The sequence below is a fragment of the Alligator sinensis genome, unplaced genomic scaffold, assembly GCF_000455745.1.
Source record: "Alligator sinensis unplaced genomic scaffold, ASM45574v1 scaffold1286_1, whole genome shotgun sequence".
In the NCBI taxonomy this organism is placed as follows: Eukaryota; Metazoa; Chordata; order Crocodylia; family Alligatoridae; genus Alligator; species Alligator sinensis.
In genome coordinates, this window is record NW_005842606.1 from 721,384 (window position 1) to 737,382 (window position 15,999).

Here is a 15,999-nt window from a genome sequence, read left to right on the forward strand (position 1 = left end):
CCAAGTAGATGACATCTACCTTGACTCCTGCATCTAAGGATTTAGTGACCTGGTCATAGAAAGAAACAAGGTTAGTCAGGCAGGATCTACCTGCTGTGAACCCATACTGGTTGCCCTTCAGCATTATATTATCTGCTGGACTCCTACAAATGTGATTGTTGATAATTTTGTCAAGGGTTTTCCCAAGGATAGAGGTGAAACTAACTGGTCTATAGTTTCCCAGATCCTCCTTCCTCCCTTGTTGAAAATAGGGACTATATTGGCCCTTTTACAATCCTCTGAGACCTCACCTGAGCACCATGAGTGCTCAACCAGTTATGTCAGTGCCTCTGCTATGACACTGGCTAATTCTTTCAGCACCACTGGATGCAACTCATCCAGTCCCACTGACTTAAATAGATCCAGTCCCTCCAAGTGTCTGTTTACTAGGTTGGCACTGACAGTTGGTGGTCTGGTGTTCCTCTTGCTTCTGTCAGTAATGCATTTGGGAGATTTGTCTAGATCTGAGTTCAAGACTACAGAGGCAAAAAACTCATTGAAGAGCTCTGCTTTGTCCCTCCTATCTGTCACCAACTGCCCTTGTCTTTCCTGTAGGAGTCTTATGCCACCCTGCGCCTTTTTTTTGCTCCCTGTGTACCTGAAGAAGGACTTTTTGTTGTCCTTAATTTTTGTTGCCAGCCTAAGTTCTAATGTCCCCTTTGTCTCCACCTTTCCCTCACTGGTCCTGGATGGCCTGCCTCTGCTTCTTGGGGGATGGGGGCTTTGGAGCAAGAGGGGGAATTCTTTCTGGGCATGCTCCCACTGGTGCCAGGCTGAGGAGGAACAAGGGCAAGGGGGTGCTGCCTCCCGAGATGCAGTAGCATTGCCACAGTGGTGAAGTGTTTCACATCCTTGCCCCAGCTGATCTGCTTTCAGCAGTGCTGGCAGGTAGCATACCTGGGATCATCTGCCAGCTTAGAATGATCCCACACTACACTAACCACCTGCTTCTGGGTTGAGGGTGGGGATCCTGCCTTATCCCCATCCCCATCAGGCAGAGGCACAACAACAGGAGGAGCTGAGCCACCTGCCCCCACAACCTACGCTGAAGTGCCTTCCAAAAGTGCCTATAGGGGAACTTTTAGGGGTGTGGAGTACAAACTCAGATCCCTTCCTTTTCCCCAGAATTTCATTAACTATGGCCCTCACCTCCTCTTTTTCCAGAACTAGCTCCTCCTCTGGCACTGGAAGGCTCATGCTGGGAACTGAAATTGGGGTGTAGACTGTCATGCTGGTGCTGGTGATCATTTCTGGTGTTAGTGGAGGTGGTGCAGGTGCAGACACTGCTCCCACCTCCTTGCTCTCTCTTCTCAGTTTCTGTTTCCTGCAGGCCTGCCTTCCGAATCTCCGAATCTTTCCAAATATTTTCTGAATCAATTTGGACCTTTTAATGAGTCTCCTGATTCGATTCAGATTCAGAGATTCGGCTGCCAAATCAGGCCGAGCCTCCTCTGAATTGAATCGGCTACCGAAGCTTCGCATAACCGTAGTATCTAGTCCTAGATGTGCTAAGATGAAATAACTGATTCTGGGAGAGCACCCCAATGAGTGTCAATAACATTGCTTACTATACTGGAGATTCCTTTAGTAATATTAGTATTTTTTCACTAATATTTAAAATAAGGGATGCTATTAGTTGACACTTCTGTAGAACGATGTGTGTTATTGTGATGATTTTCAAAGGCTTGCTATATCACAAATAATATGTTTTCTTCCTGAAGCAAACTAATAGAAAGGCCTCATAAAGTTTACCCTCATCATCATAGTTCCACAACCAGAAGCATCAGCCACACTTTTCCTATATCCAGAAAGTTACACTACAAAATGTCACAATATTAACTGCACTGTCTGGACTGTACATACAAATCCATACAAATTGTGAACACAGATCTAAAGATAAAATTTCAACATTTAGCCTCTAGTTACTCAAAAATTTGACCTACATTTCCAAAGATGAAACAAATAAATATAAAATATGAAAATAAATATGCCTCTGTAATGAAGAAATACAAGTGAAATATAAAGGAAACAGGTAGCAAACTTTTACTGAACCTGGAAAGTAGACACGTGTTCTTTGGTATCTGATTTCATTATGCTCCATAAAAAGGACTCCTGAATGACTTAAGACATATATATCCAGATTTGTACTGCCTCTCACCTTTTGTTATACCTTCTCTCTCTTTTTTACTCCCACTTACAGCTACAAGCAAGCTTCCAGAACTTCCTAAAACAAAAACATCTCCCCCACTACGAAAACCTGCAGGAACATTGGGTAATGGCAACTTTTCTGTTTTCAGCTTTTCTGTCTTTACACTATGTAAAGAGAATTGGAAGTGTTTCTTAAGTCTTTTTACCCCCCAGATTTTTACTGACACTTATCAACATACTGTCCCTCTTCTTTTCATTTACAGTTACAAGCAAGCTTCCAGAACTTCCTAAAACCAAAACCTCTCCCCCACTTCTAAAGCCCACAGGAACATTGGGTAATGGTGACTTGTCTTGCTCTTGGTTTATTTTGGGCCTATGCTACCTTTATTTAAAAAACCACATGTGTTTCTTAACAAATCCTTTTTTTTTACTTCAAATTTCTATTGACCCGCATCTCTATTGTGCTCTTTCTCTTTCTCTCCTTTTTTTTTCACTTAGTTACAAGCAAGCTTCCAGAATTTCCTAAAACTAAAACATCGCCTCCACTTCTCAAGCCCACAGGATCATTGGGTAATGGTGATTTTTTTTCTTGTTTTCCACTTGTTTTGTTTGTAACACTGTATAATAGAATCCTTTTTGCCAAGATTTCTATTGCCTCCCCTCAATGTAGTACTTTCCTTCTTCTTTTTCCCTTACAGTTACAAGCAAGCTTCCAGAAGACCCTAAAATTAAAACATCTCCCCCAATTCAAAAGCCCACAAAATCATTGGGTAATGGTGATTTTTCTTGTTCTGTCTCTGCTGCACTATATAAAGAGAACTACAAGTGTTTTGAGCATTTTTTCCCCAGGTTTCCACTGGTTCATGTCAGTAGTGTTCTTTCTTTTTTCTCCCTTTTTACTTACAGCTACAAGCAAACTTCCAGAGTTTCTTGTCACTAAAACATCTCTCCCACTTCAAAAGCCCACAGAATCACTGGGTAATAGTAACTTTTCTTGTTTTCAGTTCATCTGTTTATTCTACACTCTTTATAAAGAAAACTGCTGGTGTTTCTTAACAAATCATTCCCCCCCACAGACACATTTCTGCTGACTTGCACCAAAGCTGCATTTTCTCTCTCTCTCTTTCTTTTTCCCCCCACTTTATTACAAGCAAACTTCCAGAATTTCTTAAAACCAAAACATCTCCCCCACTTCTCTATCATTGGATAATGGTAATTTTTCCCCCTAGTTTCAATTTATTTTGCCAGAAAACTGTTTTTTTCTGTATGAAAAATCTTTTCTTTCCCCCCCCAGAGTTCTTCTGCCTTCTATCAGTGTTGTTTGTCCTTTCTCTCTTTCTGTTTTCCTTTACAGTGACAAATAAGCTTGCAACATTTTGTAGAACCAAAACCCCTTCCCCAGCTCTAAAGCCCCAGGGAATATTGGGTAATAAGCATACCAGGGCAGCTATGCACCTTGAAAAACCTTAGAGCAGTGGCAGCTGTTATTTTTGCACCCCTACCCCTAAGTCGGCACCCACGACTGCTGCCCAAGTTACACCCTCCCTTTGTTCCTTGTTTTGTACTTTTCTGTCTCTGCTTTGCTATATAAAGAGAACTGCAAATGTTACTTAAGTCCTTTTTTCTCCCCAGGTTTCTACTGACTCCCATCAATGTACTTCCCCTCTCCTTTTTCACTTACAGTTACAAGCAAGCTTCAAGAACTACCCAAAACCAAAACCTTTCCCCCACTTCTAAAGCCCACAGCAACATTGGGTAATGGTGACTTGTGTTGTTTATACCTTACTTCACTCCTTCATTTTCCTTCACAGTGTCTTAAGCTATGCTGTTTTGCACTGCTATAGAGGGTGATAATATGAGATTTATGGGTATTCTTGTTTAACTACAAAGCAGATGAACTTTCATTGTTGGTTAGATGTTTATTAACATCTTCCTTAGCCTGGTGGTTCTGCATATGCACAATTGATGCTATTTAAGCTCCAAACACCCTTCTGTCCTTCAGCAGTGTTTCTTCTTTGGATTATTTGTGCAATATGTACCATAGAGGTTGGCTTGCTTTTATGTTGTTGTTTCAGGCACTTACTTTCTTTGAGCTTAGTGTCTTTCCAGTGACCCTCTGTAATTAAAGACCTGGTTATTCCTTTTATCATAGCTTCTAAAGAAATGCAGCCGATTTGTTCTGGATCTAAACCTTCCGATCTTCCAAAAATGCCACAGACAAAACCTGGTAATTACCTTGTTTCTAAATTTGAGAGCTTCAGGGAAAAGATAATTAAAATTATTTATTGATACTGTAGCCAGGGGGGTTTTGTGGTTCACCATCTCAAACAAAATAGTGTGGTTCTTTGATGTATAATGTAGCAGCTATCAGATTTTTCTACATCTGAAAAAGTCAGTTTCTATATTTACTCTAAGAAATCTTGTTTTGAGCTTAGTGAAATATTTTTCTTATGACAATGGAAAAAATGTGATGATAAAGGGGTTAATCTTCAGTTGATATAAATTGTCAGTTATTTGCTCTATGAGCTTCATGTTTTCCTTGTAAATGCTGCATTATTTTTAGAGGATGTCTGTATCTGTCATCTGAAGCATTGTTCCATCCAGCCCTGAAGTGATTTACTGCAGAGTGACTATTAAATAATTAATTCACTTTTATTATTTTACTGATTTTAGTGTCTTACTGCTCAGGTGTTTGTATGGCCTATGTTTTCAAAAGTGAATATTAATTTCAGGTGTCTCAATTACTGGGGGCTCATCTTAGGACATCTTAAAGGCATGAGCATAAACTACTCCTCTTCTGTGAAGCAAGCCCTTGTAATATCTCTCCGGTTGAGCAAATAGAATCACGATTCACTTTTTCTTAAACTGAGGCCATAGAATCTGTTCATGCTTGAAACCCTGCCAGCCTTCCACACAGACTTTTGTGCAGTTTTTTGTCCCCTCAGATTATTTCTGTGGTCCCCATTGAATTCAATGGGAACTGGGCACTGTCCATTCTAAGGCAAAGTGTAGTAAGGCACTTAGCTTCCCTTTAGTATTTTAGGAGAAAAATGTACCAACAAGGGTAACAATATTTGATAGACTGTATGCATTTGACTTTTCCTTGCTGTGTTTTAATCTTTTATTTTGAATCTGCATCAGAATAGATTAATTTTCATATTTAAAGGTTATTACATTTATGGAATAGATGGGGGTCAGAATAACCCATTGCAAAGGTTTTTCTCTTTGGAGGGGAGAAATGGTCTGTAGTTGTGCCTAGTAGACTGTGATCTTGGTGGTTAATTACTAACTGCATAAATAGGGTCAGGCTTGGTTAATACGTGGCTGGGGTGAGTACTGATTCAGTTTATTCTTGCAGTAAACTTTACTGAAGCCAAAATATATTAAGGACATGTGTTTTCAATTAATTGCCAAATACTGAAATCCTTACTCAGGAAAAACTCCCACCAACCTCAGTGCAAGTTTGGCCAAGCAGGAACCGAGTAAGATTTTTTTAAATTTGTTCTTGATTTATTATAATTTCTTACAGTTCTTCTCTGTGCGGTATTTGCATGAGAAGAACAGGTCTCTCATCAATGGCATGGAGATAACTCTCTCTTGCTATTGTACTGAAAAAGATCCCATTACATATAGTTAGATTCAGTGCTAGAGAGAAGGATGTTCAGTAATTTGTTAAGAACACAGCTTGTTGAAATGTAGCTACTGATTTCAAATTTGCAAGAGATGGAAGCACTACTCCATTCTGCTGTGTAGTAGTAAGCTCACTCACACTTGTTTTTCAGTAGCAAATATCAAAGAATAGAAGAATCTGGAAAAAACTGGCCTTTTATGTGCATAATTGATATTCTCATAGCTTTAAACCTTGCCATTGGTGTTTAGAGAGAGTTAGCTGTGTTAGTCTGCAGTCAGGCAGAAGGCAAGGTGGGATGTACCTTAGGGATGAATTTGTTCAGAAAGGCATACAGTTTAGCAGGTGATAGCCTACTTTATCAGATACTAGACATTGGTATCTAGAGAAACACATGTTAGCTGGTCTGGGCCTAGTTGGTGGGAGGCAATTCCCAAACAGGCAGACTCTCAGGGAAGTCCGTGCTCTTGCAGTTGACTTCAGTGAGCTCCGTTGAGGCTTTGCAGGTCTGGGCCTTTGAGTACTTTTGTTGTAACTCTCCAGTGTTCCTTCCTACCAGATTTGAAAGCCAAAGTTCTTTAACCAGAATTTTTAAAACTGGAGCATAATTTCTGTGAATCTTCTTTTAAAAGCACTGTGGGTGCTGACAGACATGTAGCTTCCTGATCTAACTTATGGCTCAAAAGACATGAATTGAGGGTGGGGAATTGAGCTCTGCTTTGGAGCCAATTCAGTTGAGGAGTTGCATGTCTGCAGCTTCTCTCCTTTAGCTCCCCCTTCCCCCCTTCCTGCCAGTGGGGAGGGAGCTCAAGCTGTGGTTTTCCCAGACTGTGCTGGAGTGGGAGTGGGTGTGGGTGGACTGGAGGCTCCAAAGTGGAGCACCTTCATTAACTTCTGTCTGCTTGGGCAGCGGGGCTGATGCAGCCCAGCCCTGCCCCCAGCACTGTCTGTACAATGGGAGCAGGGGAGAAAGCAGGGGAGAGAGGTTGGGGTTTGCACCGCCTGTGCATGAGGAGAGGCGGCACAGGGCACAGATATAGAGTGCTTGCAAGGGGCTGATTGCGCAACAAACGTAACTTCTGTTTGCACCGTGTATTTTCTCACACATCCCCAAATAAGACCCACACCTTTGTTTTTGGAAGGCAGAATGTAGGAGAAAGTATTTCAGAGTCACAGTTAACTGTGTGACAGAGTAGGTCCTCCTGGAAATACAGTGTCCAGGAATGTGGCATCCCAGGATACAGGCTAGGTGAGGCAGCAGGAACTTCCTGATGTGACAGGACAGTAAGAAGATTAGATTTCAGTTCCTTAGAAAGCCAGTAGCTAGATTGTTACTTCTTTACTGTGAATAGTTCTTTACATAAATTATTCCTATAAATAACAAATTTAGAAAATAACAAAACTTTTTGAATTTCTATGCCACAAAGCCTCATCACGGTACTACAGACTGCATCTTCGCTTGCCCTGAGCAAACTTAGTTACTGCTTCTGACACAAGCTACGGTGCTTGGCCAATAGCTACTGCTGACATCTAGCAAATATATGAAGGTTAAGATTGGATGCTACCCCTTCTGCTTCCTGTGCCAGAAAGAAGTGACAGCTATCTTGGTGGTCATTAGACCATAGTGTCTACTTGCTTCTATTCCTCTGGTTCTATTGCACTAAAGACAAAATGAACTTCCACACTTAAGACATGCACCCCAATTTTGGAATGCTGATTTGGGGGGGGGAAAGGTGTGTGTGGTATGAAAGTAAATGCAGTATGCAAGTCATGTCCTTATCCTTCCTCTATTAAATTAAATGGAAAAAAATCTCACACATAACAACTGCAGCATCACATTGCTTTTCTGGATGATATCTGACCTATTTTCCCAGTCAGAATCTTCCAATATAATTTTTTAATATTACTTTTTTTTAAAAGTTAAGTCTTAATAAGTAAGCTTTATATAGTTTATCCCTGAAAAGTATTACATTCCTCATAAGATCAGCAGAGTAACATTTAGTTCCTTTACTTATATCTTCAGATGTGTGAACCATGTTCTGCCCTATGTTCTCGAGAATGTTTTTTTTATTTATTTTTGTACCTGGATTATACCAGGGGGAGACATCTCTTTTAATTTAGAAGCTTGATGTGTGGCCATCAGGCTTTGAATTCAAACCTTTTTTTAAAAAGGCATCTTTGTTATGTGGCTACAGTGTGTTGGGACACCCCTGGAAGATCTCTCATGGCTCTTACTGTACATGAATAAAATTAATGAGAGTCCTGCTGCCAAAAGCTGTGAATCATGTGGCTTCTGTTTGTATAGTGCTCACGATCACTATTTCCTTCTCTGGAATCAGGATATTAACCTGGGATCGCATCTGTTGATATGATGAGTCATACAAAATCTGATTGCAAGTAGATGTGGAAGCTGATACCTGCCATATGAAACAGAAAACTACTTGCTTATTGGTTCAAATTTTCACTTATATTCATGCCATTTGTATTAAAAATAAGCCCAAACCCTAAATATTTGGAATATTTTCCCTAAATCCATGGGAATTTTGAAGTAAGGTTCTGGGATGGCCTTACCTTAAAACCTCCTATCTCAGTTATGTAGTGTAAAGCATGGATTGCTTTAAAGAAAAAAAAAGATAGTATAAACAAATATCTACGGCTGTTGCAAGTGTAATTATTGGGCGGTATGGTACTTATTGATACACATGAGTATTTTATAGCTGTGTAAATAGAGGATCTTTTTGTTATCATCAAAATAACATGTACTTACAATCAGCAGTGCACAATATCTGCTTGACATCTACTCCTCCTATTGAGACAAAGACTTTAGATTACCCTCAAATTAAAGATACATCATCTTAAATTTTTTAGGGGTTATTTAGTCAGGAAAAGACATTACTGAGAGGAGATTCTATAATAATCTTCACATGTGTGAAAGGTGGTTTCAGGAGGATGGTGTTAGACCATTATCTAGATGTAGACAGAAGTGCGCTATGAGTTAGACCGACCGACCAACCGCTTTACAGAAAGTGCTATGAGTTAGATCGACCGTCTGACCCAACAGACATTAGCTATTGGTTCAGGAGGGTAGGGCATCGAGCTCCAATTTGCAGCTGATACAGTGAGAGAGTCTGTGGGTCTACAGACTCTTCCCCTAGCACCAGCCTACCTCTCCCAGCTCCAGTGCTGTCTCAGTATGGAAGTGGAAGAAGGCAGGGGAGGGAGGTCCATTCTGGAGTTCACCCTGCCATGCTGGAATAGGAGGCAGGTGGATTGGAGTCCCTCATTTCTGGGGGATGGGCAGTTAGACCTACAGTCCATTTGCCTCCCAGCATGGCTGGGCAAACCCTAGAACGGACCTTCCTTCCCACCTTCTCCCCCTTCCATACTGAGACAGTAGCAGGGACATGGCTGAGCTGCTTCAGCCCAGCCACCAGAGTAGACAGAAGTTATTGAAGGTGCTCTGCTTTGGTGCAACTTCATTTGAACACTCATAATGAGGGTTAATTTTTCTTGTGATCAGAGATCTCTGCAGCTGTGCTTTTCTGTTTGGGCACTTTCAAGGGGTCAAGCACATGACAAATGTAATTTCTGTCTGCACGTTCTGTGGCTGTGGAAAACAGAGCAAGTCTTAATGGTCTTAAGTTGCAGCAAGAGAAACTGAGGTTGGATAATATAAAGAACTTTCTCACTATAAGGATGGTTAAGCATTAGAATAGACTATCTAGAGAGGTGGTGGAGTCTCCATCCTTAGAAGTTTTTATGAGCAAGTTAAACAAGCACTTGTCTAGGATGGTTTAGGTAGGGATGATTTTGACACAAGTAGGGCATTGGATTAGATGACCTCCTGATGTCCCTTCCAACCCTCATTTTCTAGAATTTAGAATTGTGGCATTCTAAATTTTCTAAATTATCATCTTCCTGAATAACAATAATAATAATTTTAAAAAATCATAATTTTTCATGGTTCTTTAGTTTGCTGTATCCATTATTTCTCTTTGTAATCCCCTCTTTCTGCACATTTCTCTTTTGGTTATTTCACTGCAGTAGTAAAGGTGCAGCTTTTCAGTAAACTTAAAAGTGTTCCAAGGCTTGATTTTATTGCATTTGGGACTGCCACAATATGAAAGATATACTCCTTGGCTAAGTACAGATAGTCAAAAAGCCTGGGGCTGAATCAATTCAACCTTTGCAGGTTAGTCTAAACGGCATAGATTGAACCAATCAGCAAGTGAACAGATACTTGCTTTTAATTCCAGAAATGCAGCCACATGCTTGCAGTGGCTGCAGAAGCCTGGGGGAGTAGGGCAGGCCTCACTGCTCAACTGAAGCAGACAGGTTGGTAGTAGAGCATGCCTCACTGCTCAACTGAAGCAGACAGGTTGGGCCAAAGCTAGCCTGCCCTGCCCACCCTGCAAGGATGGGTTTGCAGGAGAAGTGCAAGCATTCTAGGATGCTGGGGAACTGTGAGATAACTTGAATCTGGAGGGGATCTTGGACAGAACTTCAGGAAACCGATGTAACTTAAATCAGTTAAGTCTGGCACTACATTCACCCAGGTTTACCTTAAACCAGTTCTGGCCATTTTGAAAGTGGCTTATGAGCACTGAACTCCTGCTGTGTTACGGATTTGAACCAGTTTCTGATCACTTTTACTGGTTTATTTCTAATTTATGTCCCTAACTCTTAAGTGTGTCAGGCCCAGACTACTTGAACATCCAGCTGATGGATGCAATTTTTTCACAAAAAGAAAAATTACTTAAAAAAAAAAAAGCTTAATTATAAATATGAACATATTTGCTCTGTTCAAAACAGTGACTTGTGCAAAAGCTGCCTAAGTCAGTGTCTCAAGATAATGTCCATCTTTGCTCTTAGCTATCCTGAGACCAACTTCGCAATCCACATCTCTCCCTCCCATGGAAACCCCAAGGACATCAATGGGTAAATCTCATGCAGTTCCATTTTTTTCATTCTCTTGGCCTATCTTTGTTCTGTAAAGGAGAATGCTTGGAGTCATTCAAACACCTTGTCTTCCATACTTGTGTGCCAGGCTTTTTGTTTGATCCTCTTATTTCAACCACTATTGCATAATCAACAGTGAAAAGCACTTTCTCTAGTGACACAATGATCACCTGCTAAAACCACACTCTATCTTGTATCACCGTGAGCTTATTTGTTTTTTACATCTCAGCAATTCTTATTCCAAAGAATTTCATAAAATACAATTCTAAGATAATAAGAATTCCATTCAGCATGGGATGTTGAAATCCCATTGCCTGTGCTTTGTTCTGCACACCAGCCTCATTCTTCATGTTTCACAGTCATCTCACAGCTGACTTCCATGTCATCAATCATCTTGCTTTGCCCTTGTGCCAGCATCATCTTGAATTTGCAATTTCTGTCTGCTTGGTGCTGTTATCCTGCTGACTCTGAAGTCCCTTGGCATTTTAAATCCCAATTGTCTTTTCAGCTTTTGATGAAACACAGCTTGTTTCTTCAACAGCCAAAATGCCTGGCACCCCAGAATTGCCACCGACTGAATCTGGTAATGATATTTCTTGAAATGTTAATTCTTACAACAAGCATTTTCAAAAGAAACCTCACAGGGCATTTCACCAAGTAGTCAGTTTAACTTGTCATAAACTCAGGATAAAAATAGCTACTAAGATTGGTGTTCTGTATGAAATAGTATGTTTATTTATTATGGTTTGTATGACATATTTAGAATAATGGATCACTCTGATTAAATTGTCCATTCTTTTTCAATGGTTTCTCAGGACATCCAGTTTGTAAGGTCAGTTATTTTAAATATAGTAAACATCGAGCAACTAATGCAAAATAATATGATGTAATAGTACATACATTACAGTTTTTTGTGCCTTCAGATATCAGTGGATGCTAGTTAATCAAGTAAATCCAGTTAAGCAACTACTTTAAAATATCTCAATTTGCAGATATGCGCATTTTCCGTAGATTCCATGAATACCAGTGAGAGCTGTGTTTGGTACCTTGTGAAAATTGGACCACCTTTTTAGATAGTCAGGACTTATTTGTGCTGTGAAAATGATCTGATATTAGAGATTCAATGTAAATGACAGTGCAGAAGAAGGTGGAAGGGCCTGCGTTCTCTACTACTTTGCATCTTGTGCTACCCTTTTCACTTCTGCAAGATAAGTGAAAAATGTGGTTCAAACATTACCAAGTTAGTTTGGTAATAAACTCACGTATGTATCACACAAAGCAAGGCCACAAAGTGTGGAGTAGAGAAGAATTTAACCCAAAGTCTTTTTTTTTTAATAATTGCCCAAAGGTGTTGTAACTGGACCAAATATTCTCAGTAATTCTATCAAGTTTATTGCTGCATTGTTCAAATGCAACTTTCATAAACTATATAGCAAAACAAAATAACAACCAAGAAAAGGAAATGTTGTGAGCTGTGTAGTGTGATCTAACAGTCCTAAAGTAAATGTGATTTTCTTTCTTACAGTAACTGTTCGAACAACTCTCAGACCTGTTACACCTGGTGCTAGTAAAAAGGAGTTTGGTAAATAAGGGTGTTTTCTTGATACCTAATATAACATTTTTAGGTTTTTATATCATGAAATCCAGTTCTGCACTGCATATTTCTCCTGTTCATGCTTTCAAAGCTTATTCTTTCAGCTTTTACTTCCTCTTTCCATATATGTTCTGAAACTCTTTAATTAGTTTTCTTATACAACATTCTGAACACACACAGTGCAGCTGTACCCCTGCTTGTAGTTTTGACTGTTATCCTCTGTATGAGCAGCAAGTTCTGTTTCCTTTTACTGCTAAGCATTTAATCCAACTGAGGCCATTTGGGATTGTTGTCCTTAAGACTATTCCAGGAAAAATACTGATTTTTCATGGAAAAAGATGAGTTTAGCAGCTGGTCATCTGTCTTGTCACTGCAGGTTGATGGCATGCACTTTTGGATCTCAGAAAAGCATTTTGTTAAGATCTTGGACACTCTTTGGGGGATTCCTGGGTAGGCTGTCAGGTTTCACTTGCACTTTTAAGGCCAGTGAAGCAAAAGGCCATCTAGATGTTAACACTACTGAAGCACTTCCTGAGCTGTTTTTCCACTGAACAAGGGTAATTTAGCTTTTCCTCTTTGGTAATATCACATAACTTAGTAGCAATGGGAAAAAGTTGATTGTTGAAGTGGTCAATAACTTATCAGGCATTATTATCATATACTCATTGTTTAACCTCTCAACCTTCTCTTGACCACTTCAGGTCCATAGACCTTGTTCACCTTGTTCACCACTCCAGATTTATTTTTATTTTAACTATGAAACCACACCATTTTACAACTGGAATAATACAATGGCTAATCAGGGCTTTTTATTAGTATATAAACAGCACTTTGTATATTCAACTTTAAATAGAAACAATCCTGTAACCTTCACCCCATAACACACATGCTTCTAATTAAACTTTGATATCTAACATTTGTGGTGTTGTGGGAGTTTATTCAGTTGAATAAAAGTGAATAGAAACTTATAGTTTTTAGAAGAATCGTCATCTCCCGCCCCCAATATGTTTTTGGCTGTGATATGGAAAAGCTTTTTTTGTGGAAAAGTAATACTTGTTGAGTTTGGAATTAAATGGTTTAGAGAGACCATGTCTTATGTTATATATGTGTTCTCCATTAGGTGTTGATTGCAATTAGTTCAGCCCACCCAGCTGTAAAAGTCTCTGTATAAATGAAAAGTAGGAATGAATGTTGATCTTGTAGGATTTAAAACCATATGTAAAAAATATAAGTGGTTACAACATTTGTGGGCAGCTGGCACTGTGCTAAGTAACTTAACACAGTTCCAAGTACCCACAAATCTTGTAACCACTTACATTCATTCCTACTTTTCAGTGCCCGAGATGCTACTTGTAGACATACTCGCCATTTTCTAAATCATGTTAACTGATCCACATCACACAATTTGAATCAAATTTCAATTCCAGTTAAGGGTTGATGGATGATCATTGACCATCATGGCAGGAAGCGCAGGCTATACATAGTCTATACACTTGACAGCCCCTTAACAGACTGAAGTCACAGTCTCTGTGTGTGAATTTATGCATAATGAATCAATAATACGCCTGTTTAAGTACTGCCACATTGTTACAAACCTACTGATAGTTATCTAAAGTGCTGTTCCAGAAGCCGTAATGGGAGAAATTGACCTGATGTTGTTGGCACATTTGACTTTATGAAAGTGTTGCTATGTGCCTGATAGTCTCTACTGGGAGCATCTACACGACACGCTACGTCGCCATAGCAATGTGCTATACCACCATAGCTCATCACTATGGCGACGTAGTGTCAGCGGGCACAAACTGTGATGCCAGTGCTATGTCACTATAGTGACAAGCTACCTCACTATAGCACGTAGCTATGGTAAGTACTAAATGACAGTGCAGTAACAGCTGTGCTGTGGGGGGCACATGTAGACACACCCACTGTGTTGCCAAAACCCAACTGAGTTTTCCTTGTGTGGATTGATATTTGCAATGCTTATCTGAGTTCCTAAGGACTGTTTTTCCTAAAAACAACATCATATATACATGTTAATACAGTTCAAATTGCTGAATTTGGACTACCCTAGTCTGCATTAACTTTAATCCTCATTCAGTGAGGATTAGTTCACTCAGACTGGAGCCAATTTTAATTCGGACTACGGAGGTCCACGTGTATATAGTGGTAGCTGTTTTCCACATTAAGGGGGGCAGCGGTGCGTGGGTGTTTCACTGATTGTTTTAGCTCTGTCCTTCAACACGTATTTTCCCCTGGAAGAGTCTTCAAATTTCAGAAGTATTCCAATTATGTCAGCACTAACACCACCAGTTTGAAGCATGAACAATTTAGATATATGATGTCTTTTTTTTTAACATATATTTAATTCAAGCTCCTGGTCAACTATATAGAGAGAAATTCATTTTGTTAAATATTCAGTACCCTTCATTATTCAGTTGAGTTCTAAGAAAGCTCTCATGCAATTCTAGTCTAAGGAGCCCTCAAGCAAACATAGGGAAAGCATGAGTTTGTTGGCCAAACGGCTAGATTCGTGTCCCTGGAGGCTAAGCCAATTTTATCTTTAGGAGAGAGTCACACACACGGTGAGTTTATTATGGGTTTATTGGTTGCGCAAGCAATGCCAACAGAGGAGCTAATGCTCTAATCCCTGATGGCCCCGATCTTTTCTTGAGATTTTATTTTTATAGTTTATATAGACAAAGGGTTATAGCGTGTCATATAACTATTGGCAGCACCACAATTTCCTGGGTGTTATGTCTTATCTTAGGGGCGAGGATTAGTTTGCTATTGGTTAGTATCCCCTATCAAGTTTCGTGCATGCGTATTTCAAAAGCAGAACTGCGGCAAAAAGTTCTGTCGCATGCGCAGAAGAAAAGGGGAACTACGGCAAAGTTAGTGTCTGGTAGTAATCTTATACCTTAATGTAACTTTAGGGCATTATGTAAGTATGGCTATAAAATGCAGAGCAAGCAAGAAGGAAAAGAAACCCACAACTCAGTCGTTAGGCCTCGTGCTTCTTACACAAGGGATCATGAGGGGCTCATACGGTTATTATTCAAGAGAAGTCTAGGTCATGGTGTATTTTTACCACAGTTGATATCTTACTTTTCTAAATTAAAAACCTGACCAGCTTTTTGTGGGGAAAAGACTTCTTTGAATATCAGAAAGGAAAGTAGCAAACCGGATTTATTTACTGTATTTTTCTTTGTAGGTCACATTTATTATACAGTCAAAGAATGTATTCACTTTCTGTTACCAGCTTATGCTGAACAACATCCTTTCTATTACACCCATATGTGGATGTTAGAGAATGTACTCTATTTCAGAAGTCTTTATTTTACTCAGCTCTTGCATACATGCTCATTAGGTACTCTATTGTAAGTCTAGCATCCCTAAATAATATATTTAACAGAACTTCAATACTGCACCAATGGAGGTACAGATATTGGTTAGGTCATTCTCACAGCATCTCTGTGAAGCCCTTAAAATTCTAATTTCTCATGTGAAAGATTGAATAACCATTTATTTCTCCAGGGATCACATGATCAAATTAATTATTGACAGATAAGATGTACTTGTAAATCCCCTGCATGTCAGTGCACATTCTAGGCAGATTACATTCTAGGGTTAA

The 15,999-nt window shown here is 39.6% G+C and overlaps 1 protein-coding gene across 36 annotated transcripts in view; it reads left to right on the top strand.

The window, feature by feature from the left end:
* Positions 1-15,999, top strand: part of ABI3BP (ABI family member 3 binding protein) — a 342,180-nt gene that overhangs the window by 197,616 nt on the left and 128,565 nt on the right. For 23 of the 36 annotated variants that reach the window (XM_006033054.1, XM_025214794.1, XM_006033038.2 and 20 more), the window contains 10 exons: positions 2,240-2,311; positions 2,451-2,522; positions 2,686-2,757; positions 2,886-2,957; positions 3,094-3,165; positions 3,871-3,942; positions 4,340-4,414; positions 10,688-10,753; positions 11,283-11,357; positions 12,300-12,356. In XM_006033054.1, coding sequence (XP_006033116.1) covers positions 2,240-2,311; positions 2,451-2,522; positions 2,686-2,757; positions 2,886-2,957; positions 3,094-3,165; positions 3,871-3,942; positions 4,340-4,414; positions 10,688-10,753; positions 11,283-11,357; positions 12,300-12,356 — 705 coding nt within the window. The remainder of the gene's footprint in view (positions 1-2,239; positions 2,312-2,450; positions 2,523-2,685; positions 2,758-2,885; positions 2,958-3,093; positions 3,166-3,870; positions 3,943-4,339; positions 4,415-10,687; positions 10,754-11,282; positions 11,358-12,299; positions 12,357-15,999) is intronic. The other 13 variants (XM_006033059.2, XM_006033062.2, XM_006033068.2 and 10 more) reach the window with 11 other exon arrangements.